Raw genomic sequence first — 24,905 nt, 5'->3', positions numbered from 1 at the left:
TTGATAGCTTTAATTTTTCATTAAATATTATTTGTTAGATTCAGTTGTATGCTCTGAGCTGTGCTTTAAGCGAGAAGTATCTGTGGAAGTAAACTAAAAGTCCGCCAATGGGTCGAACCCCTTGTGTGGGCATCAAGAAATGTCACAATATTTTCCACATTTTCGGACCATGGCCCTGGCTTTTAAACCCCTTGGCGCACCTCATTCCTCAGCAAGCTATTGGCTGGAAATTATTGCTCGCCCTGCAGCGTTTGGCAGAGTGTGAAATTGGCAGAGAGCAAAATGAAAAACTTTTGGCCAGGCGGAAAGGACAAAGAGTAGTGGGAGGGCAGCACGGGGGGGAAGTTTGCAGTTGTGGGCATCGAGGCAGCCAGCCAGACAGCCAGCCAAGTTCATAATTTTCGGAGAAGATTTCACAAAATATTAGTTAAACAAAACATAAACCAAAACCTTGCAGACGTTTGGTTTGTGCATACAAACGTGGGCTAAATCACCTAAAAGCATGCAACATAACTCAAGAGACGCCAGCCAGCTCCTTGGTTCCCCAATGCACACAGCACACACACACACAGCACACACATATGAGAGGGTTATGGCGGAGAGGACAGCATCCCAAGAAGCGACGAAGCTCAACGTTTCCGTTTCCTCAAGCAGCACTCCAGCAGCAGTAGAGCCAGCCGCCCGCTGCCGCCCACTTTTAATGGCTCTGGGCGGGCACAGTTTTTGGCGGTTGGGGATCGTCTTTTGCATGTGCAGGCTAAGTGAATCGGGAGACTGAGAAGGAGTCGGAGTCCGGAGCACGCATGGGGCATGGGACAACGAGAACGAGAACGACAACAGCAGCAAGGTTGACATTAGCGGGCACGGCGCACAACGAAACCCAATTAGAAGGAAGATATACGACACCAGAGCGAGGCGACGAAACAACATGCAAAATGGAGACCCTCGACGCAAGCGGGGCCATCCAAGATGACTGCCTCTGCCCCTCGTCCTCGCCCCCATCCTGCCGCTGGTTCTGGTCCCTTTCAACAATGAAGCGTGTAATTACAAGCGTAAACGGCAGCCAAAGACTCGACCGTGGGTGGGTGGTTTGGCGGACGAAAAATCACACGACAAGAGCCATTTTTTGAAAAGGGTTGCGCCTGAGTTATGCTCTGGGTGTGGGTGGTGTTGGGGGTGGTTCCACCTCCGCCAAGGTGGCACATACATACTCGTCCTCTTGCTCGTACTCGTACGCGTCGCAGCGCATAATTACTTTACAAGTTCATTATAAACCATCATAAATCTGGGCTGGAGAGCGGAGGCGACTCTGACTTCAACTTACAATGGAAATGGAAATTTCAACTTTGGCACTTTCTTCTCCCAGAACACTTGCCTCCCTTCCCCTTACTGGGCACACCCCTTCCTACTGTGCCGTAAATTCTTTGTCTGAGGGATGAGCGAAACAATGGCAAGTAATTCACTTGCGAAAATGTTATTGATTGCAAAAAAGTATCAGAACAGCAGCCACTGCGGCACACACTCGACCAACTGCAGCACCATCCCCCCATTGGTACAGTGGAATCGAATTGGCATAAAATGTGGGAGGGAAAAATTTCAAAATGAAGATATAATAGAATATGTTTAAAGTTCATAGAAGAGATAAATGAAATAATAAATAAGTATAACATTCAAATAATTTCTGTTCGACCCGATTTGCTCCACTGTATCTGCGCATCGTTTGGCGTTTTGTTCGATTTGTGTGCAAAAGCAATTTGAACATAAATCTTTCCAACGACAAACTCGCCGCCACACACACACACACACACACACACACACACACACACACAGAAACACTTCCCCATAGGAGGAGAACCAGAGGAGAGCAGACTGCAACTTTCTGAATCGGTGTTGGTATCGGCATCGGGTGACAGGCGGGGGGAACTGCGACTGCAGCCTCGAAATTAACTGTTAGTTTCACACGTTCTAGCAGTCGGGAGATGGGGCTTAAAAAAACAACAACAGCAAATGCGAACAGCAAAAGAATTGTTGCTCTTAACTTTCACTTTTTTCACAGTAGAAACAACAGAGAGAGCAAAAGAAACAGAGAGAGAGAGAGAGAGAGAGAGAGAGGGAGGAAAAGAAAGAAAAACGCTGCCGGGAAGCAGCTGCTGTGACCTCAAAAGACCAAACACACAGACCCCAGCCAGAATTCGACACCCAGCCAAACCGAATTGCCCCCATCTAGAGCTCCAGCTCCAGGGCCAGGGACAGGACTGGCTCTGCTCATGCGACTTGCACAGTCGAACGGACCATAAGTTTGTCGTTCAGTTGGGGCCAAATAAAAGTAAAAACTTCAAGTGCCAATTATGTGTGAAATTCCGACACTTTTCGCTTGTTTACTTTTATGTGCCCTTAATGAAGTTTCGGCTGCACCCACACCCACCTACCGCACATGTGTGCACCCGAGTCGAGTTCCTTTCACCTCTGAGAGAGGGTAAGCTACATTCAGCGCTAATGGGTAATACGAGCTAAGGTGTTGCACGATATTGGAGGATAAACGAAGCTTTTTACTGGTGATTAGCCAAAGTTTCTGCACCTCCACACGAAATTTGACTAAGCGAAAATGAGAAGAACTGTTTCTTTTTGGATTGCCTTTTCCTACGCAGAAGCAGCAGTAAAACCAAGTAAAACCAAAACCCAAATAAGATATGCTAATGCATATTTTCTAAGGAATTATAATCAATGCACTGGAAATGCTAAAATGATTTCCCACTTTTTGCCCAAGCTTATCGCCAGAGCTGAGATTTATGCTTGGGCCATTCTCCGATTTCGAAGAGGCAATTAAAAACACATTCAACTTGCGATTTTCTTGCCGGATAAGGGAGAAGAAAGAGGCCGCAGTAAAGCAGAGTCCCAAACGAGTAGGCGTGACAGATCGGCTGGGCGCACTCGCGTGCAATTAAAAGATACAGATACACGAAATGGCGTTGCTGCCGCCGTCTGATATGTATCTGGAGGATGCCCTCTTCCCCCTCAGACACACTCGTAAACAATTCCAGCCCAGAGAGTCTTATCGGCAGAGCGGCAGCCATTTTTCGTCATTCAGCATTTCTTTCGTATTTGCCGGCAATCGGTAGTTAGATTTGACACTTGGCACTGATTTGTATTGGCCCGTTTTCCCGGGTGAAGAGCGGAAATGTTGCACATTTCCGTTCCCGTTCCCGTTCCCGTTCCCCGAGCCGCCATAACTCCAATCGATAATTATTGGGGGCAGCCCAGCCTGACGTCAGAGCGAAAGACCCAACCAACGAATCGTATCTATCCGGGCGAATATGTGAGTTGTGCGTTTTTAGTTTTTGTCTAATGAGCTCTGAAATCGAGAATATATGTATTCAACGAGTGGCCGGGGCAACATCGTTGTCCTGCCGCGATGCTCACTGCAGATATGAAACAGCTTGACATCGTGCCACTTATTTATTTATTCGATGTCCGTCCGACTGTCCGATCCAAGTCTGCCGTCTACCATCTCTGGCTGTGGCTTTTGCGCTTATGGCTGGACAGAAATCTCCCATTGAACAACTTCATCTTCGTAGTCACGCTCTGTTCGCATCTTCTTCAAATGCCTTTGCTGTCTTTCGTATTTGAACTGTTAAAATTTCGTCTTCGTAGCTGTAGCTTTAGCTGTATCTGTATCTGTATCTCCTCTATCGATGCGTTCCGCCAGCTGTCGCTCGTCCGTGTCTGCCTCCATCTGTATCTGCTTCCATGGCTGTGTCTGTGTCTGTGAAGATGAAACTGGAAATGGAAATAGAACTTGAAACGGAGCCAAAATAGAGTCGTTGATTATTTTAATGATGACGGCGAGGTTAAAGCACGATGAGAAGGCGTTCCACACACCAAATATACATACAGACATACATGCACGGCCCTACATGGTTTGGGTCTTTGCGAGTATGGAAATGGCGTGTCGCGTTCAACTTTTTTGTTCGATCGCCCCCTAGGAGAAAGGGGTACCAGCAGTGCCGTTCGCATCGTTCATTAATTGAGCTATTAAGATAAACCCACATCAAATGCCGCGTTCAGCTTCGTCGCGCCCTGCGCTTGGGCTTGGTCTTGGTCTTCGGGTTGGAGTAGGAGTTGGGGCACTGGGTCAGTCGGCTCCCTGCCAGTGTGAACCATCCAAAGACTGTTTGGTGGGCCAATGATGGCATTATTATACAATTCACATTCAAAATAGAGACAATAAACCGTCAGATGAATTCATTCAAACACAAATTTGGTTTTAATTGCCATGACATGAAATTGAAAACATCAAAAAACTTTGGAAAATTACACTTATTGTTCTTTTTTATAGTTCAATCGATTGGCATCTTTTGTACTAAAAATGATCGATTAAATTTTATGCTTTCATCACTGCTTCATTCTGCTGCTCCCCTTTAAAATAGGGACAGTCCCGAGCAAATTGCATGCTCAACAGGCCCAGCCATAACTCAGAACAGAGCACCCTGCTCAGTGCTGGCTGGTCAGTGGCCCTGGAACCAGTCCAGGATCCAGCTACCTGTTGCAGCGTCAGCTACCGCAATCGCACTCACAATCCTCCTGCAAGCCGCCGCGGCAATGAATTATTTTAATGACGAGCGGGCCCTGAGCATGCGTAAGAGAGAGGCCGCCATATCGGGGTCCAGCCAAAAACCAGTTTCCCGCCTGCATTGGCCCGTTCCACTTCTCAGATCATCAGGCGGCCATTGAGAGTTGCGCTTGCAAGCAACAATTACCAAAAATCGAGCATAAATCGGGGGGAAATAAACTGTGCGTGAGGCTTAAGCCTGTTCGTTAAGCCGATTTTATCGGCGATCTGGCAAAAATTTCACCAGCGGGAGGGCCTCCCCTTACCCAGCGTCAATTTTCGGGGCACAATTATGTTGGAGTACAATTTGGGAGGCTGTACGCGCCACGAATACCTCGATCAGATGGGATGAGAACCGATCCTTCATGCAACGCATTCCGCATGGCACATCGTTTCGGCCTGGCCACTGGGGCTGAGAGAGAGCAGGAGCAAGTGGCCAAGCCACCACCTGCTCTTAGGAGCATGCAGATGCAGTTGCAGTTGCCTCCGCTCTCAGTGTCGGGTGTGCCAACGAAAAGCAATTAAAAACTGATTGCCAGCCAAGGATATTTGAGAAAAATTGAAAATGCCAAAGCTTTGAGGAGCCGGAGGTTGCCTGTCTAGCGGCCCATAAGATACACTTCGGGTTGGGGCTGGGTGTGGGTGTGGGTGTGGTTGTGTGGGACATGTGCACACCCTAAACGTGTAGCTCAAAATTTGATAGCCACACACAATCGCATCTTCAATTGCAATTCGAGCTGCAGTCTGCCGTTTGCCAGATGCAGATATATACATATGTATGTAGATATGTACAGCGTATGTACATACATACATGGCATGTGCATCTGCAGTGTGCGTGTATCTCAAAGATTGCGTCCGTGTTCGTGCTCGCAATTGCAACTCAATTGCGCATTTGCCACCGCAAGCATCAATATCCCGCATAGGCATAGAGGCCATAATCACGTCTGAAACACAGATCTAAGGAAGCGGGCTCACCTTCCGTTCCGTTCCGTTCCGTTCCGCCAACGCCTTTCCCTCGTACTCCCTGTGGCCAATTTAATTGACAGATTTAGTGGTCCTCGATTGGCAGTGCGGAAAATTAGTTTTCCGTCTCCCAGTAAACCTCAACCGACTTTCTGTGGCTTTTGTGCGTCGTCGTCGTTGTCGCATTTAATTGTTTTATAGACACTCCAATCCAGAGGGGTGCAAGTACTAAGAGAACATACACACATCTATTTGTACATATGTACAGCACATGCCTATGTATACATAGCTAGAGACAATCCCAAGCCAGAGACTAGCTGTGGTTGTGGGTGGGTGTGTGTACATCATAGGCAAGGTGAAACACGCCCATGACAAACACGCACGAAAATAGATTTAATTAAATTGCGAATAAAATGCGTAAGGCAGAGGGGCTGGGTCCCATGGGTGGAGCGACACATGTGTGCCAAACAGACCAATTAATCGATTCGCCATTGATTTGTCCTGCTCGGGGCTCGAAAAGGGTTCCTGCCAAGCTGTTTCGCCTTTTGGTTTCCTGGAAAGAAACGCTCGAAAAGGGGAATCAATTTCCGGTAGATGTATGGAGTTCAGTTCCCGGTAATCTGCGCGCATCTAAATGTTGTGTCTTACAGATACCAGGAATAGGCACTCGCTCCTCGGTATCCCCTACAGAAAGAAATTCCTGCTAAGCGGGGTATTCCCCATGCATCAAGATTGCTCTACAAGAGAGAGGAATATCTGCTCGTGGCAGGGGCCAGGCGCGTGACGATGACAAAAACAAGAAATAAATTAGAGCAGAAGGAGGAGCAAACCGAGAAACAAAATCGAATTAAATATAAGTAGTCTATCCACCCCCCCCCCCCCACACACACACACACCACATGCGTATCTGTATGTGCATCTGTATCTGTATCAGGGTATATAAATAGTTATAATAGAAGCATAGATCACACGTTGTGCCGCATGCAACATGGAGTCGCCGTCACCTGGAGATTTATTGCCGCTGGAAACGCTCCGAACAGGGGTGAGTCAGTCCGAGGGACACACACACCCATAGATGAAAAGAGAAGGCAGATACACAGAGCGAAAGAGCGACGGAGAGAGAGGGGACATCTATCGCTTCGTTTCGTTTCGTTTCGTTTGGTTTTTCGTTTCGTTTCGGTTCGGTTCAAAGTTCGCTGCAAATGGGAGACACGTAAACTGTCAAAACTTTAAATCCCTCAGGAATTTAAGTTAAAAAATATAACACGTACTGAGGACTCGACACGGGCACAGCTGCTCGCCCAAACAACGACAAAACCTTGAAAATGTATCTCCAGAATGGAGGAAGGAAACCCGTGGTGGCCCCGCGGAAAACCAACTGGAAAAAAATAAATATTCTGGAAAAAGATTTCCACTTCTCGCTGCTGCTGCGACTCCACCATCCCATCCACCATCCATCCTCGTTCGCAGTCCAATTCGTTCTCTCTCTCTCTCTCTCTCTTTCTGGCTCGTTTAAATTATCTACGAGAAATTTCGCGCCTTCCCATACAAAGTTGTATTGTGCCACCCCCCCACCCCCACACACAGTCCCCTCCGACCCACACATACCAGCATTTAAATTATGTACTTAGAAATACACAAAAATGTTCCAAAAGTCTACAAAAGAAAATGGCACAGCACAGCAGGACGCAGATGAAGAAGAAGCGCCGAGAAGCCAAAGAAGCAAAATGAATTTCGCACTTTTTCGCATAATAAATTTTGAAACTTGGCCAGCGCGATGGAAAAAAATCCAAGCGGGTTGAGGACAGAGGAAAAGCGAAGAAAAGTGGGGGCAAACCAAAGTTTCGTAAAAAGTTTATTTTTGCATATACAAGGCAGGGCAGGGCAGGGCAGGGCGGGCAGAGCCGCGGGGCGGCCATCTGAATACTCGGCGGCCGAGTGACAAATTCCATTTAAAATTGTCGAGCACAGCTCACGTACTCCACTGCCAGCAGTGGCAGCCTCTTCCTCCAGTCTAAGATGAAACTTTTGCTAAAACCTCCGCGTGATGGATACCCCACGAGAAGTAGCAGCAGCAGCAGTGGAGCGGGTGGGATTTAAGCTAATCAGCAAACGAAACAGGTTTAGTGCTAAATAAATTTATTTGTGAGTTCTACGCTGTTCGTATTTCTTTATTTTGTGCTCTCGACAGCTGCTGGGTGGTGAGAAATGCGGGGGAATTAAATATTAAGTATTAATTATTAATATTAATACAAAGACTTAAAGGCTTAATCTTATCTACCTCAGTATGCATATATCAACATTTTAGCGAATAAATGAATACAATGGATTATTAATTGTACAGAAATAAATACACACACACATCATATCTTAAGTTAAATATATTTCGCAAATCATTCGACTTGTCTCTGTCCAAGTTTCTCGCACCTTAAATTGGTGCCTCACATTATCACTTCACATTTTCAAATCTATAGATATGGAAACATATATGACATATAGACATATGTACGCATGGATAATAAATTCTTTGTTGGATGATGGCAATTTTATTTTTCACATCATTTTTATTGTCTATAAAAATGGTTCGCCATTCATTTAATGTAAGTCTGTCGCACAAGAACCCACACACAAGTGCACTCGGGCTCACACATATGCAAGTGTAATAATCTGTGTGTGTGTGTGTGTGTGTGTGCGAGAGTGAAAGATAAATGCGTTTTCACTTTATGACTTTCGTGTCGGCATAAATTTGTTAATACCTTTAGGCCAAATTTATAACATAATAAATGCTCATAATATTTAACTTAACATTGCGCCCAGGCTCAGGCCCAGGCCCAGGCCCAGGACCCAGCCCAGACTCGGAGAAAGAGACTCGGAATTCAAAATGCGAAAGTTAACATTGTCCGTTCGTCCTTCAGTCCGTGGCGAGGCTGAAGCGGAGAGTAAATTCTGATAAAATCAGACATGGTCTGGTTCTGCTTTTGCCTCTGATGCAGAGACAGAGAGAGAGAGGGAGAGAGAGACAAAGACAGCTATGGATGGATAGAGAGAGTGCGAGCGAGTGGCTGGCAACACACACGAAATTGAGTTATTGCACTGGAAGGCAAATTAAACTTCATAAATATTTAAAATCAGAGATTAAACACAGCAGCACCGACTGCATGTTGATGAGACTCAATCCCTGTCCCAGTCCCTGTCCCTGTCCGTGTCCATGTACGACTCAGGTTGCCAATTAAACGGGCATTATCTGGCATAACTGCAGTTTAAGTAGCCAACTCTCCCTATACCCCGTTGCCGAGTGCTGGCACGTTTCTCCTTTTCATTTTAATGTTGCAGCAATGACAGGCAGCAGCAACATCGGCCTGCCACAGCAGCAAACGATCAATTTAAAGTAACGATCTCGGCAAAGAAACAAAAACCGCAAGCCACAAGCCGCAAATGCAACTGGCAAATGGCAATACTCGTAAAAATGAAATGTATTTCTTTTGCAGTTGAGGTTTCTGCTGCTGGAGATCTCCTTTCCTTTCCCGCGGCCCGGCTGCAATTGCGCTTGGTTGTGCTGCTTGATGATCGTTTCAATTTGAGTTCGAGCTGTGCAAAAAGGAGAATTTATATTTACGACATTAGCCTAAAAACAGCACAAATGTTGGGCAGCTTGTTGCAGTTTTTCATTTTTATTTTCCCGACGATATCATGAAACTGTTTAAGATTGTATTTCGTCATGTACATTTTTTTCGACCTACTTATCAACGCACATCCAAGCGTGCTGACTGAAAGACTTTGTCAATGTTTTAATTAGATGTGAATTGAAGCGTGTTTGAGCCTTAATAACCTTCCAAATCTATCTTCTCTAGGTACAAATGGTCTGCGAAGACGCGGCCGACAGACATACACCCGCTACCAGACGCTTGAGCTGGAGAAGGAGTTCCACACGAATCACTATTTGACCCGCAGAAGGAGAATCGAGATGGCGCACGCCCTCTGTCTGACGGAGCGACAGATCAAGATCTGGTTCCAGAACAGGCGAATGAAGTTGAAAAAGGAAATACAGGCGATCAAGGAGCTGAACGAGCAGGAGAAGCAGGCGCAGGCGCAAAAGGCTGCGGCGGCAGCAGCCGCGGCGGCGGCCGTCCAGGGCGGGCACTTAGACCAGAATTAGGCGGAATTACAAAATACAAATACAAAGCAACTCTATATTGTAACAAAAGAACTATTTACTTAAATGAATAATATTTAAACATTTCGATGGTAATGTGCGAATACGAAACTAAACTAAAGGAATTATTTCAAGCGTTTGAGCAGCAACCGAAAATACGTAAAACAAACCTACAAACTAATTAAATAGAGTAAGTAAATAAAAGTAGTGGAAGAGCGCAACGCAGGCGGACTACTAACCTACTTAGAAGTATAAATTAAAATTAAAATAAACGAGAACGAGAACGAACACAACTTTAATTTAGTTTCAAACACACAAAAAGTGGACATTGATTCGCGGCGTAAGACTATGTTTATGATCTTTCCAAATTCGAAGTGAGCCTGCCCGCCCACCCATTTGTTGCTTACTGGTACGATTAAATTATGTTTCGCAAAAATACTCAAAAAAACTATAAAAATTACGAATAAAAATGTTGAAAGAAAGCATAGTTCTGTTGATATGAATTTTTTGGTAAAAAACAATTTTTAAACCAATTTAAACAAAAGTAAAACAAAACAAAACAAAAAAAAACAAAACTGAATGAAAGGAAAAGAAAAGAAAAGAAACCTATTAAAATGTAACTTAAATATAAATAGAATTTGTTAGCAAAGTAAAATATTACGAGCGGGAAACCGAAGAGCGAAGAGATGAGCGCTTTGAAGGATACTCGTACAATATTTGAATGTGTATAGTTTGTGCTTATGGAATAAAATTAATGCAATTTTAGTTAACTCTGTTTATTTGTAAACGAATTTGTGTAGTGGTCGCCCAAAACGACTAAACTGAAGCTGTTTCTTTAAGTAATGTGTAGTGTTTTTAACTCTTAAATTAAATTAATTCCTAATTTTATTATTATGTTTAGTTTAATGACAAAGAGTTTATGAGATTATCCGAGAGTAGCCCCGAGAAGGAGAACGACAAATCGTTTGCCCCGGCAAACGCAAATAAATTATTGGTTTTGAAAAAATCTAAAAAAAACAAAGAGAAAACGAATTCGATTATTGTGTTATTATTATTATTCTTATTATTATTTTAGTTTTTTGCCATTTCGTTTTTCTGCATAGAGCATAGAGCCAGAGAGCAGAGTGCTTTTGATCTCGTTTCGTTAATTGATCGTAAGTTGTATGCTACAGAGGATAGCGATAGCGATAGCGATACCGATACCGAGATACCAATATATAGTTTAGTGGATCCAACGAGCTGTGCTCGAACCAAGCCACAATATACATTGTACATCTCCCACGACGAGTGTATCGACTCTTCGTCTTTCAGTTCAGTTCTGGAACTTATCCCTTATTGCTGGTTATCTCCGAAAGAAAACCTACACAAGATGTATACGTAATTAGAGACTAAGATTCGAATATAGACATACACATATGCAGATCTTGATATACATATATATCTAGATATCTATATATTTATGTATTTACATGGAAGTCGAGAATAAATGGACAAACAATAAGAGAGAAAATATCTGCGAGACGGAAAAACAGAAGCAAATACGTAACTATGAAATAAGTTAAATGTTATAGATTTTAAATGCAAAGGCAACGGGAGCTGCAGCGGCAGATGCAACCGAAATACGTTGATGTATACATACACTGAAAAAAAAAAAAACAAAACACAAAAAAAAACAAAAAACAAATTATGTGCAGCGTGGATCGAGAGGGTATTCCATTCCCCGCCACAGCAAAACCCAAGAATAGACGCTAAAATACAATATTTACAGATTTAAATGTGGATTATCGTAGCAACAGATATACGTAAATACATAGTAACAGTAACTAAAAAAGAGACTCGGAGATGTCTTGCATATACATCAAATACGTATGTATTATGTACTACCCCTACCCTCCCTTACCAACTACTTAAAAATGTAATAATACCATGTACTATATGTACGTACTTTCTAGTGGCTTTTACTTTAATCTCCAACCCGCAGACAGACGGAGGCCCAACAGTTAGTTGAGATACTTCTTCTCCTTAATATGTATTTCCATCAGCCCTACCTACAACTTCTTTGCAGTTACATTTTTCTACTTGAACTCTTCCCCCATCCCCCCCGCATGAGGGGGTCCATGATCTCCGATCGCTCGGACCCCGCCAACTCCGTTTATTCTTAACCTACTCGTACGTAACTCTAATTTAAAGCCATTCTATGCTAGATCTGTAAGTTGTAAATTATCAATATAAACTATACGTATAAAAGAACAAACACAACAAAACAAACAGCAACCAGTGAGAATGTGGAAATGAACAAATAAATTAAACAAAACGATTTAAACCACTTGTGATTCAATTTTGGACTCCTTATAAAACTTGACTGGCGCACTTGTGCTTGAACTGCTAGCATCAGGATTTGCATGGGGCTGGAACTAGAGCAGTTCTTTATTGTGCGACACTTGGGATAAGATTGTAAAGCTCAACCTTGCAATATAGAATAGCGTTTTTTAATTATATTTAATATAGACATTTTCAAGGAATTTGAAATGTTAAATGTTGAGCAACAAATTGTATATTTACACACCAATGTTGCTAAGCGCCACTGTGCATATGTAGCCGGTATGTAGTATGCATATAGATACCATATGACAGCTTGGTTTCGAACCTCGAACTCGAATCGCTGCAGTGCCAGGGAAAGGTATGAACAACAGGCAAAAACGGCGAAGCTAAATTAAAAGGATCGAACGAACCAAACCTCTCATTCAACTCTCTAGCGCAACACACAACCTTTTCGAATTGGAGCACCCCCGCTAGAGGGCGCTCAAGTTAACAGCGGTTGAAAGCGGCTAACAGAGTTCTGCAGTTCAAAACAAACACATTAAAGAGGAGCGGCAACAGTGCTGCCGCGCACTCTGTTATGTTATTAAAACTGTTATAAAACTAATATAACTTGAATATACCTGTGCTACCAACAGACTGTCGCATTTTGCTCCAACCTATTATGCAGCGCATTGGACATTGGGAACTTTGAGTTTCTGACTTAAGAAATAAGGCTTAAACTAAAGCTTGAACTTTTAATGTGCCCGCCACTGCTTTAATCACAACAATCGAGATGCTCTCACGCAGAAATCAAGCCCGATCTGGCGCTCTTTAAGCTTCAAGATTATTGTACGAGTATTCTCGCATTATATGATACAGATAACACGTAGAGTCACGTTGAGTCAGTTCGATTAGTGAGCTCGGTCGGATTCGTTCAATGTTCGCTAGCGAGTGCTTTCCGATGGACTTCACATCAAAACGCATTTAAGGCAAGCAAATACATACATAAAGGGATCAGTGTACTAATGTATTTCCATGTGCAACATTAACGATCCACAGAAACTACCTTCAAAGCGAAAAGAATGCAGCTAAAATCGATTTTATTGTGCTTATGTGCGGTGGTGGTGTCGTTGGGGCCCAGAAAAAGTGAGTAAAGTTCGAAATGATAATAAGAACTAGACGAAAATAAACATATACTATGTACCAAATTCTCGTATGCACATTGTATGCTACTTATATCTATAGTACACAATGCACTCTCACAATCTCATTTGCTCTCGGAGAACGTCTTCCAATCCAGCATGTGTAACAATGCCAAAACAAGATTTGAGCCGGTTCATCTTGAGATCTCTCGTAATATTTTCACCCAAGATCTGTCTCTCGCTCTCTGCTTGTATGTAGGATTGAGTGTTGTTGGAAATAAATTAACAGGCGACAGCTTGAGCCGGCAGTAATATTGTTCTCCGGCGTGTCTAGAATTTATAATCGAAAGTGATAGGAAAGTTCATCTGAAACAAAAGCGTTGGTCAATATTCGTGTACACTTCTCCCTGCAGTAAACGCCGAATGTTCGACTTCCCAGTTTGAGTGCGACAATGGCAGCTGCATATCGCAATTCGATGTTTGTAATGGCGTGAAGAACTGCCCGGACGGATCGGACGAGACATCGTTGACGTGCATCTCCCAGCGGCAGCACTGCTTGAAGCCCTACTTCCAGTGCAGCTACGGGGCATGCGTCATAGGCACAGCCGGTTGCAACGGAGTCAGCGATTGTGCGGATGGTTCGGATGAGACGCTAATGCGCTGTGGCAATGAGGACGATTTGCGACAGTACGATCGACTTTTGCAGGGCAATTGCCAGTGAGTAGAGGACTCAGCCGTGACCTTAATGGAAACTTTACACAATTTACTCAATTCTTGCAGGGATGATGAGATCAAGTGCCCGTCTGGCATATGCCTGGACAAGCGCGAGACTCTATGTGACGGCAAGGACGATTGCGGTGACGGCACCGGCTTCGATGAGTCGGTGGATTTGTGCGGGCACCTGGAGTGTCCGGGCTACTCCTTCAAGTGCGGCACTGGTGGCTGCATTTCGGGATCACTGAGTTGCAATGGGGAGAACGATTGCTTCGATGGATCGGACGAGGCGCCACTGTTGTGTAATACAACCAAGAAGGTGACGACTCCTACCTCTGTTGCCATACCTTTGGAGCAGCTGGGCTGCTCCTTGCCGCTGGGAGACGAACGTCCCATTCTAAAGGATCATTATGGTCGCATTCTGGCCCCGCCGATCACCAGGGCCACCGTTTACTTCTCCTGCAACCCCGGCTACATATTGGTCGGCGACGAATCCAGTCACTGCGCCAACAGAAAGTGGAGTTCCGAGACAGAGCCGAAGTGCGTGAGTGAGTAGATCCCCAGATCCCCATTCAACCGATATTTATTCTCTTCTCCGTTTGCCCCTGCAGAATACTGCGATTCGAAGGGCGAGTTCGATGGCTACTCCACCAAGGCCATATGCACTTCAGCTGGACAGAATGTCGACTGCAATCAGCGCTATCATCCGCCAGGCACCGAGGTTAAGTTTGTGTGTGCCACCGGCTTTCAGACACTCAGCACCATTCTGCCGGAGATGAAGTGCATGAAGGGGGGATACTGGAACCGCCAGCGGCAACGCTGCGACCAGGAGTGTGGCCGGATAGCCACTCCAATCAAGAGCTTCTCGGCCAACGGGTACACCATCAACAACACGGTGGTCCCATGGCATGTGGGCCTCTACGTCTGGCACGACGAGAAGAACTACAACTTCAAGTGTGGCGGCTCGCTGCTCACCCCAGACCTAGTCATCACGGCTGCCCACTGCGTGTACGATGAAGCGGCACGACGCGCCTACAGCTATGACACGTTCCGCGTGATCGCAGCGAAGTTTTATCGTAACTACAAGAATACCACCAGCGATGACCGCCGGCAGGACGTGCGGGATATTATTATAGCACCGTAAGTATGGATTAGACAGGCTCTTGCTGATTTTCCCTTGCCTTACCATATCGTATTTTGTTATTGCAGTGGCTACAAGGGCAGGACGGATAACTACTACAACGATCTGGCCCTGCTGGTGCTGGATGAACCCTTTGAGCTCAGCAACGTCATTCGGCCCATCTGCGTCCATTTCTCGCTCTTTGCCGAGAAGGAGACGATCAATAACGATGTGCAGGGCAAGTTCGCGGGTTGGAGCATCGAGGATAAGCGAGAGCTGCAGTTTGTGCCTGCAGTGTCCAAGATGAACTCCGTGTGCCTGCAAAATCTCAGGGACATTCATCCGGACAAGTTTTGCATATTCACGCAGGGCAAGTCGCTGGCGTGTCAGGGCGACAGTGGCGGCGGATTCACCGCCGTCCGCCAGTCCAACGCGTTCTCCCGTGACACCTCTCGCCATTTCCTGTATGGCGTCATCAGCAATGCACCCAATGCAGACCAGTGCGCCCACAGTCTGACGATACTGACCAACATACAGCACTTTGAGGAAATAATTACAACAGCGATCAAAACTAGCATAAATACCAGATCGTGAGCTGTGTCCATACTTACATATCTACCTATGATTATTTTTCTTAAGATTCAATTAAAACTAGTCAAAAAAAAAAAAGAAACTCCACAATTATTGCAAGGGTAAATAGTTATAAAAAATACGGTACTCGAAGAGTAAATGGAGTAAAATTAAAGTATATATTATATAGCCATTTCTGTCTGTCCGTCCGTCTGTGTGCGGCTCTAGGGGATGGTAAAACTGAGTACCGGGTATAAAAGGTGTGACGCGTAAGAAGCGTCTCACACATCCCTTCCCGTTAGTTCTTGGTTTTAGCTGATTCTCGTATGTTGAACTTGGGCACACGATCCTTTCTGGCCAATATCTTGTTGGAATTATCCTCTATATTAATGGTGCTAATAATGAGATTGACACGTCGCTCTATGACGCCAATGAACAGCTTCACATTGTGGACAGTTAGGAAGGTCTTCGTGCTGAGGACATTGAGGATGGGCGCGTCGTCACAGGCCAGTTGTCTGATAATTGTTTTTATTCAGTTAAAGGTAACTGTAGCATAGGATTAACCCTAAAATCTCACCTGAATATATCCTCTATCCCCTTAAGGAGTTGCTCCAGTCTGATGCTCAGAGTTTGCTTCTTTTCGCTGGTCTCCTTTGCCAGTTGTTCAATGCGACCACGCTCTGCATCTAAATAGTCCAACGCCTCGGTCTTTAGCTTCAATTCCTTCTCGGTCTGCTCCGATTTTTGTCGCTCTAAGGTAAATGTCTAGAGTTAGTGTCTGCTGTTCCCATATCGCTTCTTTACAACTCACCTATTTCGTCGGTTAATTCTTGTGTGGAATCGTTTAACACCTCCACCTCGTGACTTAGCTCATTCACGTAATTGAACAGAGCAAAGTTCTCATCCTCCTGGCGCTTAAACTGAGCCACCAGGCGGTCCGGATCGTCTTCGCCATACAACTGCTTAATCTTCTCAATTATTTCTTTGTATTCGAATAGTTGTCGCTCATAGTTTTCCTTTTGATTTTGCTTCTTGTCCAACTCGCGCTGCTCCAACTCCGGATTGAGACGCTTTTGCCCCTTGATGTCGAAAAACTTTTGCAACTTGGCATCGTGCTCCAGGCGCCTCTGCATCTCACGCATCTCTTGGATGTGCATCACCTTGTCATTCTCATTGCGGTCCTTCAGCACGGACAGCTTGTTGCACAGTTCCTCGCGCTGATCGAATGCCATTGTTGATTGGTCAATCAAGTCCATGATGAATTTCTTGCCCTCATTGAACTGCGCTACCATCGCTTGCCACATGTCGTTGAAGTTTGCCCTGAAGCCAAAGGAACAAGTTAAAGGGGTCTAGGGCATTCCCATTCGTACCCTACGTCTCACCGATCCTGCAGCATGTGGTTAATGGCATCTCGCATTTTGCTGTTCTCTGTGAGGACATCGCTGCACTTTTTATTGACCACATCCAGGCGATTCTCCAGCTTGACGACGCTCTTTTGGACCTTGCATATTGTGTCCTTGTAGCAATTGTCGGGCACCTCGTTGCGCCTCAGGCTGTCGATTTCCTTTTCCATTTTCCGAATGTGCCCCTCCAGCTCCCACAAATTGGTTCGCTCGTTCTGAAGCACCCTCTGCAGGTCCGTCTGCTGTCTCTGCAGTGCTCCCAGATGCCGTTCCTTCTGCAATTAGAGCACATCTAGGATTAGAATTGGGATAACTAGAGTGCGACTCCCACCCACATTGGAGTTCCTCCGAGCGTGCGTTCCTCCCTCCAACGTCTTGATCTCCTCCTTCAGCTTCTGGTGTTCGGCCTGTAGCACGTTTATCATGTGGTTCTGCTTCTTCAGTCGCTTGGCCTTCTCCTCCAGCAGACCCCGAAGATCGAGCTGAAGTGATCGATGCTGTCGCTGCAGCCTCAGCAATTCGGCAGTGGCCAACTGGTCAAGTTCGCTTTGGTCAGCCATGAGTGTCGGATCTACTAAGTGCAAGTATTCAAAGAACTAAAGCTTGACAATCCGTACACTTTGCTTTCCAATGATTTTATTTGTAAACAACCTTGCTGCATTATTGTCGCTTGGTTACGGCTCATGGTTTGAGCCATAGCCTTCGACTTGCTTAAAGTGAACTGAATACTTTCAGAGTCATTGGAAAAAAAGGCTCATCACTGATATACTACAAAGACTATCCTTTGAAGATGTGTCCATGGACTATATTAAAAGGGGCAATAGCTTAGGTTTTACCTTTAATCAAATGGGGACATGAGAAAGTGGAACGTTTTTTTACCAGTATGTAAGTACATTAAAATAAATTCCATTTACCACTGTTCAAAATAAGAACTAGGTAGATATGTACTTTACACATCAAAAGCACTGCAATCCATTGCAAAGCTTAAAAGCTTTCATATCTCGAATTTCACAAGCCCTCGTACCCGTGAGTCAAATCTCTCGCTGGGTGTATGTATGCGGAGAGTGGGGAGTGTTTCAAAGTCTTTCAATCATGTCGGGCAGGTACCGCAGATTCTGTCCACCGCCACCCAACTACAAGACCTTGTTGGAGGCAAAATATAAAGATCGCCTCAAGCGACTGCAATACTTGGTTAAAATAGTGAATCGGCCCCTTCTCATTGTTTTGCATTTGTTCGCCGACGATGTTGTGGCTTTGAAGCATTGGATAGACATGATCTATGAACTGGCGGCACCCGAGGCACATGGAGCGGAAATGGATATCTTCGTCGACGATGTGTATGGGGCTTATGTCTTCAATGAGTACGAATTTAATTTTTATCGTAGTGAAGATATGGGCTACTCCATGGAATCACCTCCACTAATATACGGTGTAACGGCAGAAGGCAGAGTGGTTTTCTTTGGAGATTTGGAGGGCCCACATATGCCCACCATAGAGAGTCTGAAAGAGTTCTGTGAGCAGTTGACGATGGGCACCATAGAGCCACCACCGCTCTGTCCTGTCAAAGTGCTGCATGTTGATTTGGCCAGCATGAATAAACTCATTTATTCCGAGAGCCTCGACATTGCGCTGTGTTTGTACAGCTCTCTGCAGAATGGCACGGAGGTGAACAAAAATTGTATGCAATGTCTGGAGACATTTTCCGACAAACTGAAACAGGAGCCCATTCGTTTGTATAAAATGGATACCCACGGTGTCATTTTGCCAAAAAAGTTTCAAGTGGAATCGACGCCCGCATTGTTCTTTCTGCAGGGATCCAGAAAACATTGTCCAATTCTATGCAAGTACAACCTCAATCTGCAGGGTATGCTGAAATTTGTAGCTGGAAATGCAAGCACGGAACTACATCATTATAATCGACTTGGACACCTCAGACTTTATGTGGAACTGCAAATGCACATGGAAGATTACTTTGGCAAAAATTAGCAACAATATAAACTTATATTTAAATTTACTTCAATTTCTGCCATATGATTCGGCGTGACAACTATCGCAAGATTCAATATAACCGATGTGCCATCGCTATGTACGACCATCGCTGTGCACTTATTTATTTGTTTACAAATACATTTAGTTAATTTTAGCGAGTATTTCGACTCGTGTTGCTGGGAAAAATGTTGAAGCTGCAAGCGAAAGCCGAGTCAGACCGTTTCGCGGTCTTTTTAGACCACAGAAGACTTATTAACGAGGCATACAGTAACGGAGATTACCAGCTCAAGTCGAGCCTATTTCAGTTTGAAGCCAAAAGAGCACAGCCGCTTGACGAACAAAAGAAATCAAAGAAGCGGAAGCGAGTGCCGGAGGACTTACCAGACGAAGCGGACTCACACACTATTGAAAAGTATCTGGCTGTCTTGCCCACGCCCGTGGGCCGTAAGACAGCAACGCCTCTACCACGGTATTGGGAGGCTCCATACACACTTCCCCAGTTGCACGGCGCCAATCAGAGTGGACAGGTCCAAAAATTTCACAGCGGAGATGAGGCCAACACCAGCTACATCATACCGGACAGGGCGCGCTTCTACAATCACAATGTAGACCATCTGCCGGCACTGTTGCCCCAACTCTTGCCCAGCTACGATCTGATTGTAGTCGACCCGCCGTGGCGCAACAAGTACATACGACGGCTGAAGCGTGTCAAGCAAGAGCTCGGTTATTCCATGCTAGACAACGACCAACTAGCTCTTCTCCCGCTCGCCAAGCTGACCAACACGCGCACCCTTGTGGCCATCTGGTGCACGAATTCAATCCAGCACCAGACGGCTTTGGAAACACACATTTTGCCGAGCTGGAATCTACGCCTGCTCCACAAAGTGCGCTGGTACAAACTAAGCACGGACCACCAGCTTGTTGGCCCTCTCCATGCAGACCCGACCCAGAAGCAGCCCTATGAAATGCTTTATGTGGCCTGTCACACCGATAGTCACGAGAACTACGGAAAGGATGTACAAAAAGCAGAGCTAATCCTCAGCGTTCCCAGCATTGTGCACTCTCATAAGCCGCCACTTCTGCCATGGCTGCGACAGCATATAGAATTGGATCTTAATCAAGCGGATCCTAATTGTCTAGAGCTTTTTGCACGTTATCTGCAGCCGCAGTTCACTTCCATTGGATTGGAGGTACTAAAGTTAATGGATGAGCGCCTGTACGAAGCTCGCACGCATAACATTTAGGGATGCCAAGTGCGACTCGCTGTAAATTATTGACTGAATTATATAATAATTGTTTGTGTATTTAAAAACGTCATAAACCGCGACACCTGCAATGGCTTAAAGTCATTTTTTCTAATGGTAAGTAAGCGTTAAATATAAACAAAGCTTGATTTTAACAAATTTATTTGTGTACGGATTGTTAATGAGAGCAAATGCAGCAAAAATGTTGTGTGTGAGACAAGGGAAAGGCTGCTTCAATGCAAGCCAGCGGCGCCGTGTCCCAATATAAATGTTAAACATAGGGGGTGGTTGGAGGTTGGGTGTGTGTGTGTTTGGTGTGTTTAAATTAGATATTACAATTTATTAAGCATTATTAATACACATTGTGTTTGTTCAAGGACTATTCCTGGCCTTGGGCCATGGCGGCCGGATTGGTTGGCTCGTTGCCACCGCGCTTCTTTGAGCCGGAAACAATGTCATCAATGCGCAGCAACAAAATGGCTGTTTCAACTGCAGTCTTATAGGTCTGCAGCTTGACGGCCAACGGCTCCCAAATGTTCTTCACGTTCATGTCCACAATCTCGCCGGACTCGCCGTCAATGCCCCAGGCGCAGACGCCGTCGCCGGTGTGGGAGGCGTGCTTAGCACGCAGAGCGGTGAGAGCCCGAATAGTGTTGGCGCCACAGTTTTGGGCCAGGGTGCGAGGTATGATCTCCAAGGCATGGGCCACCGCCGTGTAGGGTCCCTTGACCTGCTTGCGAGAGAGGAGCTGGGAGGCAGCCATCTCCACAGCACCACCGCCAGCCACAAGACGCGGCTCCAGCACCAGATTGCGGGCAACATTCAGGGCATCTTGGAGATTGCGTTCAGTTTCATTGAGAATATCCTTGCTGGCACCGCGCAGCAGTATGGTGCACGCCTTCGGGTCCTTGCACTCCGTGACGAAGGTGAAGTACTCATCGCCAATTTTCTTGATCTCAAAGAGACCGGCACCAGTGCCCACATCCTTCTCGGTCAGCTCCTCAGTGCGGTTGACAATGGTGGCGCCACAGGCCCGGGCAATGCGCAAGTTGTCCGTCTTGCGAAGGCGACGGATGGCAGTGATTCCTGCCTTCAGCAGATAATGCTGTGCCAGATCCGAAACACCCTTCTCAGTGAACACCAGATCCGGCTTGACAGCGATGATGTCAGCACAGATGCGCTGGACAAACTCTTCCTCGATCTGCAACATGCGAGTGAAGTCCTGCTCGCCAATGATTTCAACATTGGTCTGACTCTCGCCCTTCTTGTACTCGAGAGAGCAGTCGAGCAGAACGATGCGAGGATTTTCGATGTAGCGACGCATTTTAGGATGCGTCACATCCTTGTTGATCATAACGCCCTTGAGGACACACGACTCTTCGATGGCACCGCCGGGAATTTTCTCCACCTTGGCATAGCTGGCAGGATGAGAGTACTCTAAATAATCGAACTAGATAAACAAAAGGGAAGCTCATACCGCTTGATGTCCACCTCCAGACGACCGTTTTCATTCAGCGTAACTGTCTCTACTGCATCCAGTGCAATTTTGACAGCCAGATCTGACCACTTGCCAATGAATTTCGTGCCCACACAAGCCTTGACTACTTGAGCCATCTTTGCTTTGTCCTTGACGTCCAACTGCACGCTTAGGTCAGACAGCAGGTGCCCTACGATGTCTTCGAGGGCCTCGCGGTAGGCACGAATAATCACTGTTGGATGGATTTGCTGCTGCAGGAATGGCTCAGCGGCGGCGAGCATCTCACCAGCCAGCACAATGACGGAGGTGGTTCCATCGCCTACCTCTTCGTCCTGTGTGCGGGCAATCTCAATCATGCTCTTGGCCGCCGGATGCTGAACAGTGATCTCACGGAGGATGGCATTTCCGTCGTTTGTCATCACAATGCCGCCCATGGGATCCATCAGCATTTTCAGCATGGCCTGTGGGCCTAGGCAAGTGCGAATCACATCAGCAATAGCCTGGAAAACAGCAATAATATCAGCAGATGGCCACCAATGAAGGCGAGGAGCTCTCGTCAAAACCAGACATGTGAGTCACACACGCACTCACACACTTACCTTTCCGGCTTGAATATTCTCCAACTGCACTTTGCGGCCAGACTCCCGTTTTGTGTTTTGACCTAGGGACACACATTGTAGGGCCAGGCGGCTTTAAATTAATGTTAATTTAATACTTACTCAACACGAGTATTGGTTGCTGTCCACCAAACATTTTTGTATATTCTTTAATTTATCTCTACGTGAAAACAAATGAAATAAACTCGTGCTTGCCGCTGTGCTGAATGAGGTTAGAGACGCCGATGACACACGGTTCTAGAAGATTCGATAAACATTTAGTTGGAGTGACTTGTTTTATTGATCTTCGCATCTGCTATGGTAATTTGGTAATAGTATTAATTAACGCACTTGATATCTTGATTTAAAATCAAAGATCCTGCTCAAAATTTGAGTTTTCCGTGGAACAAAACAGGCGCGTTTCTGCCGATAGATTCAAAACTGCTTTGGAATTAGGGTTTTAAAAGCATCGATGTCTGAGTCGATAGTAGGATGGTGTAGATAGCGATAGATTTACTAATTTTTCTGACAGTGGATATAGATATAACGAGATATAACAGCTTTTTGGTAAAAAATATCTAAACATATTTATTTATAAACTAACAGCCCTTAAAACAGGGAGACCAAATTAGCGAAATAAAACCGAACAACAGCAAATGCCGATATATCAGAATTCCAATCAGAACTCACAGCTACATCTACATCTACTCTACAAGAAATACTCATATGTATGGTATTGCAGCCCTAGTATGCATCCCGATCCCATCAGCTGTTGAATTTTGTTTATAATTTCGGCATTTTGTACAATATATAGAAAGTGATAAATAAGAGCCCCCATGCAAGCCATGGACACAAAGAAAATATCATTTGGCTTCAGTAAAGTGGCCAAGAAGCCAAACATTTTGCCCAGCAAAGTCCCAAAAGAGGAAAACAGGGTGGAGCTGATAAAATGCGTGGAAGGAAAGGAAATCAAGCTAGTCGCGTAGGTGTACATATTACTTTTAAAAACATATTTAATTCAATGTTTTATGGTCTCTCAGCGAAAGAACAGAGACTGCGCCGCTGGTTATACAAATGCAAGGAAGTCAAAAAACCTCCTCGGCGCTTGCAAGTCTGATGAAAAGGAGGCAAGTTCTACTTGGTGAGGATGAGCCCGATCCCGAAGAGTCCACATCCGCACCTCAATCAATTGCAGAGGTCACTGCAGCAATGGCGGCTGAAAACCTGGAGCAACGGGCAACCCGTGAATTGTTAGCTGCTGCCCAAGAGAATGGTAGCGAAAATCTGAACGGGGAGAAGCTCGTTCTGCCTGCAGTTAAGGCAGATGAGTTGCCGCTGGAAGGTGCCAAAGAAGCCTCCTTGGATGATTATGACTCCATACCAATCCAACAGTTTGGTCTTGCCATGCTTCGCGGCATGGGCTGGGTGGACCCACCGCCCAAGAAAAAAGGATCAGGCCCTGTCGACGATTCTCCATTTATGCGACCAAAAGGCATGGGCCTCGGAGCTGACAAGGCACTCAAGCCCAAGGCCCTTCTTGTGCAGCCGGAGAAGAATGAGGTGCTGGAGATCAAGAAGCAAGCCTTTGTCCGAATCCTAGGAGGGAAGCAGAAGGATCAATACGGGCAAATAGAGGGATTCGATGACCACGCGGGCCGAGTGATTGTCAGAATGGCAATTGGTGGCAACAAGGAGGCATTCAATGAGTTTCTCTGCCAGCCCGTATCCCGCAAGGAGTACTCTCAGTATGGAAAGTGCATAAGTAAGTGAGCCCACAACCTTGGCAGTGCGAGAAAACAAGGAAACTAATCCTATGTCCATTGTGTTCGAATTTCAGATAGTGCCAAATACAATGAGTTCAAAAAGCAGGAGAACGAACATGGCCAAATCATTGTGAAGCAGGAAAAACCTTCGGAGGGCAGGAGCAGAGACCGAAGAGAGGAAAGCAAGTCATATAGGAATGAAGACCGGGATCGCAAGAGCTATAAGGGGGAAAATCAGAGATCGTTCAAAGATGAAGACCGAACGAGCTACAAGGACGAAGATCGCAAATCATTCAAAACGGAGAGTCGCACAGACAGAAATGACAGGTCGGATAAATATGAAAGCAAACCCAGCAAGGGAGAGGATCGAAGGCCGCACAAGCTGGAGGATCATGGAGAGAGACCGAAATATATTCAGGACCCGCGAAGCAGCAGCACTTCCGCATCCAGGACGGGCACCATGCAACATCAGCGCGAGGAGCGTGAGCGGCGACGTTCGCCGAGCCCAAGGACCATTCAGCGGCAAAAGAGCAGCTCAGACGAGGCGGACGACACGGGCGAGTCCACGGAAAGCGATTCAGACTCTGCCTACGAACGCAAGAAACACAAAAAGAAGTCCACCAAGAAGTCCAAGAAGCACTCAAAGAAATCAAAGAGCAAGTCGAGTCGGTCCAAAAACTCTAGTGCGGAGAGCGACGATAGCCTGGACGAGCAGCGCAGGCACCCAAGAAAGCACAAAAAGAAAACCAAGAAGAGCAAGCATGCCCGATCCCGATCACGGTCCAGATCGCGGGCACGAGGCAAATAATAGGCTGATTTGATCTATTCATTTGAATTCTTTATTTAAATATAGTTAGACGC

General features: G+C 45.7%; 7 protein-coding genes across 11 annotated transcripts in view; 5 read left to right on the top strand and 2 right to left on the bottom strand.

The window, feature by feature from the left end:
• Positions 1-10,181, top strand: part of LOC117585047 (homeotic protein ultrabithorax) — a 76,810-nt gene extending 66,629 nt beyond the window's left edge. For all 4 annotated transcript variants that reach the window (XM_034274306.1, XM_034274303.1, XM_034274305.1 and 1 more), the window contains one exon: positions 9,424-10,181. In XM_034274306.1, coding sequence (XP_034130197.1) covers positions 9,424-9,728 — 305 coding nt within the window. In that variant the 3' untranslated portion in view covers positions 9,729-10,181. The remainder of the gene's footprint in view (positions 1-9,423) is intronic.
• Positions 10,182-12,868: 2,687 nt separating this feature from the next.
• Positions 12,869-15,623, top strand: LOC117585444 (modular serine protease). 2 transcript variants are annotated; one of them, XM_034274921.1, is made up of 6 exons: positions 12,869-13,015; positions 13,086-13,172; positions 13,582-13,885; positions 13,949-14,430; positions 14,494-15,022; positions 15,092-15,623. In XM_034274921.1, exons 2-6 carry the CDS (start codon positions 13,109-13,111, stop codon positions 15,594-15,596), a joined length of 1,884 nt encoding a protein of 627 aa, XP_034130812.1. In that variant the 5' UTR covers positions 12,869-13,015; positions 13,086-13,108; the 3' UTR covers positions 15,597-15,623. The 2 variants fall into 2 exon arrangements, with proteins under 2 accessions (XP_034130812.1, XP_034130811.1); XM_034274920.1 differs by having other exon boundaries at positions 12,869-13,172.
• Positions 15,624-15,858: 235 nt separating this feature from the next.
• LOC117585071 (coiled-coil domain-containing protein 63) lies at positions 15,859-17,683 on the bottom strand. Its single transcript, XM_034274336.1, has 5 exons — positions 17,311-17,683; positions 16,955-17,250; positions 16,384-16,892; positions 16,150-16,324; positions 15,859-16,087 (listed from the first exon to the last, which is right to left on the bottom strand). The coding sequence occupies exons 1-5, from the start codon at positions 17,533-17,535 to the stop codon at positions 15,871-15,873; spliced, it is 1,422 nt and encodes a 473-aa protein (XP_034130227.1). The 5' UTR covers positions 17,536-17,683; the 3' UTR covers positions 15,859-15,870.
• Positions 17,684-18,063: 380 nt separating this feature from the next.
• Positions 18,064-19,118, top strand: LOC117584937. The gene has a single exon (XM_034274097.1). The coding sequence runs from the start codon at positions 18,068-18,070 to the stop codon at positions 18,959-18,961; it is 894 nt and encodes a 297-aa protein (XP_034129988.1). The 5' UTR covers positions 18,064-18,067; the 3' UTR covers positions 18,962-19,118.
• On the top strand, positions 19,118-20,319 carry LOC117584936 (N(6)-adenine-specific methyltransferase METTL4). The gene has a single exon (XM_034274096.1). The coding sequence runs from the start codon at positions 19,150-19,152 to the stop codon at positions 20,206-20,208; it is 1,059 nt and encodes a 352-aa protein (XP_034129987.1). The 5' UTR covers positions 19,118-19,149; the 3' UTR covers positions 20,209-20,319.
• A 208-nt stretch (positions 20,320-20,527) lies between these two features.
• Positions 20,528-22,736, bottom strand: LOC117584934 (T-complex protein 1 subunit gamma). Its single transcript, XM_034274094.1, has 5 exons — positions 22,633-22,736; positions 22,405-22,539; positions 22,285-22,346; positions 21,686-22,185; positions 20,528-21,626 (listed from the first exon to the last, which is right to left on the bottom strand). Exons 2-5 carry the CDS (start codon positions 22,436-22,438, stop codon positions 20,588-20,590), a joined length of 1,635 nt encoding a protein of 544 aa, XP_034129985.1. The 5' UTR covers positions 22,439-22,539; positions 22,633-22,736; the 3' UTR covers positions 20,528-20,587.
• Positions 22,737-23,027: 291 nt separating this feature from the next.
• LOC117584935 (G-patch domain and KOW motifs-containing protein) lies at positions 23,028-24,872 on the top strand. Its single transcript, XM_034274095.1, has 3 exons — positions 23,028-23,263; positions 23,322-24,043; positions 24,119-24,872. The coding sequence occupies exons 1-3, from the start codon at positions 23,118-23,120 to the stop codon at positions 24,850-24,852; spliced, it is 1,602 nt and encodes a 533-aa protein (XP_034129986.1). The 5' UTR covers positions 23,028-23,117; the 3' UTR covers positions 24,853-24,872.
• Positions 24,873-24,905: the final 33 nt, after the last annotated feature.

Source organism: Drosophila guanche, unplaced genomic scaffold (genome assembly GCF_900245975.1).
Source record: "Drosophila guanche unplaced genomic scaffold, DGUA_6, whole genome shotgun sequence".
NCBI classification, from domain to species: Eukaryota; Metazoa; Arthropoda; class Insecta; order Diptera; family Drosophilidae; genus Drosophila; species Drosophila guanche.
This window is presented reverse-complemented; position numbering and strand designations above follow the sequence as displayed.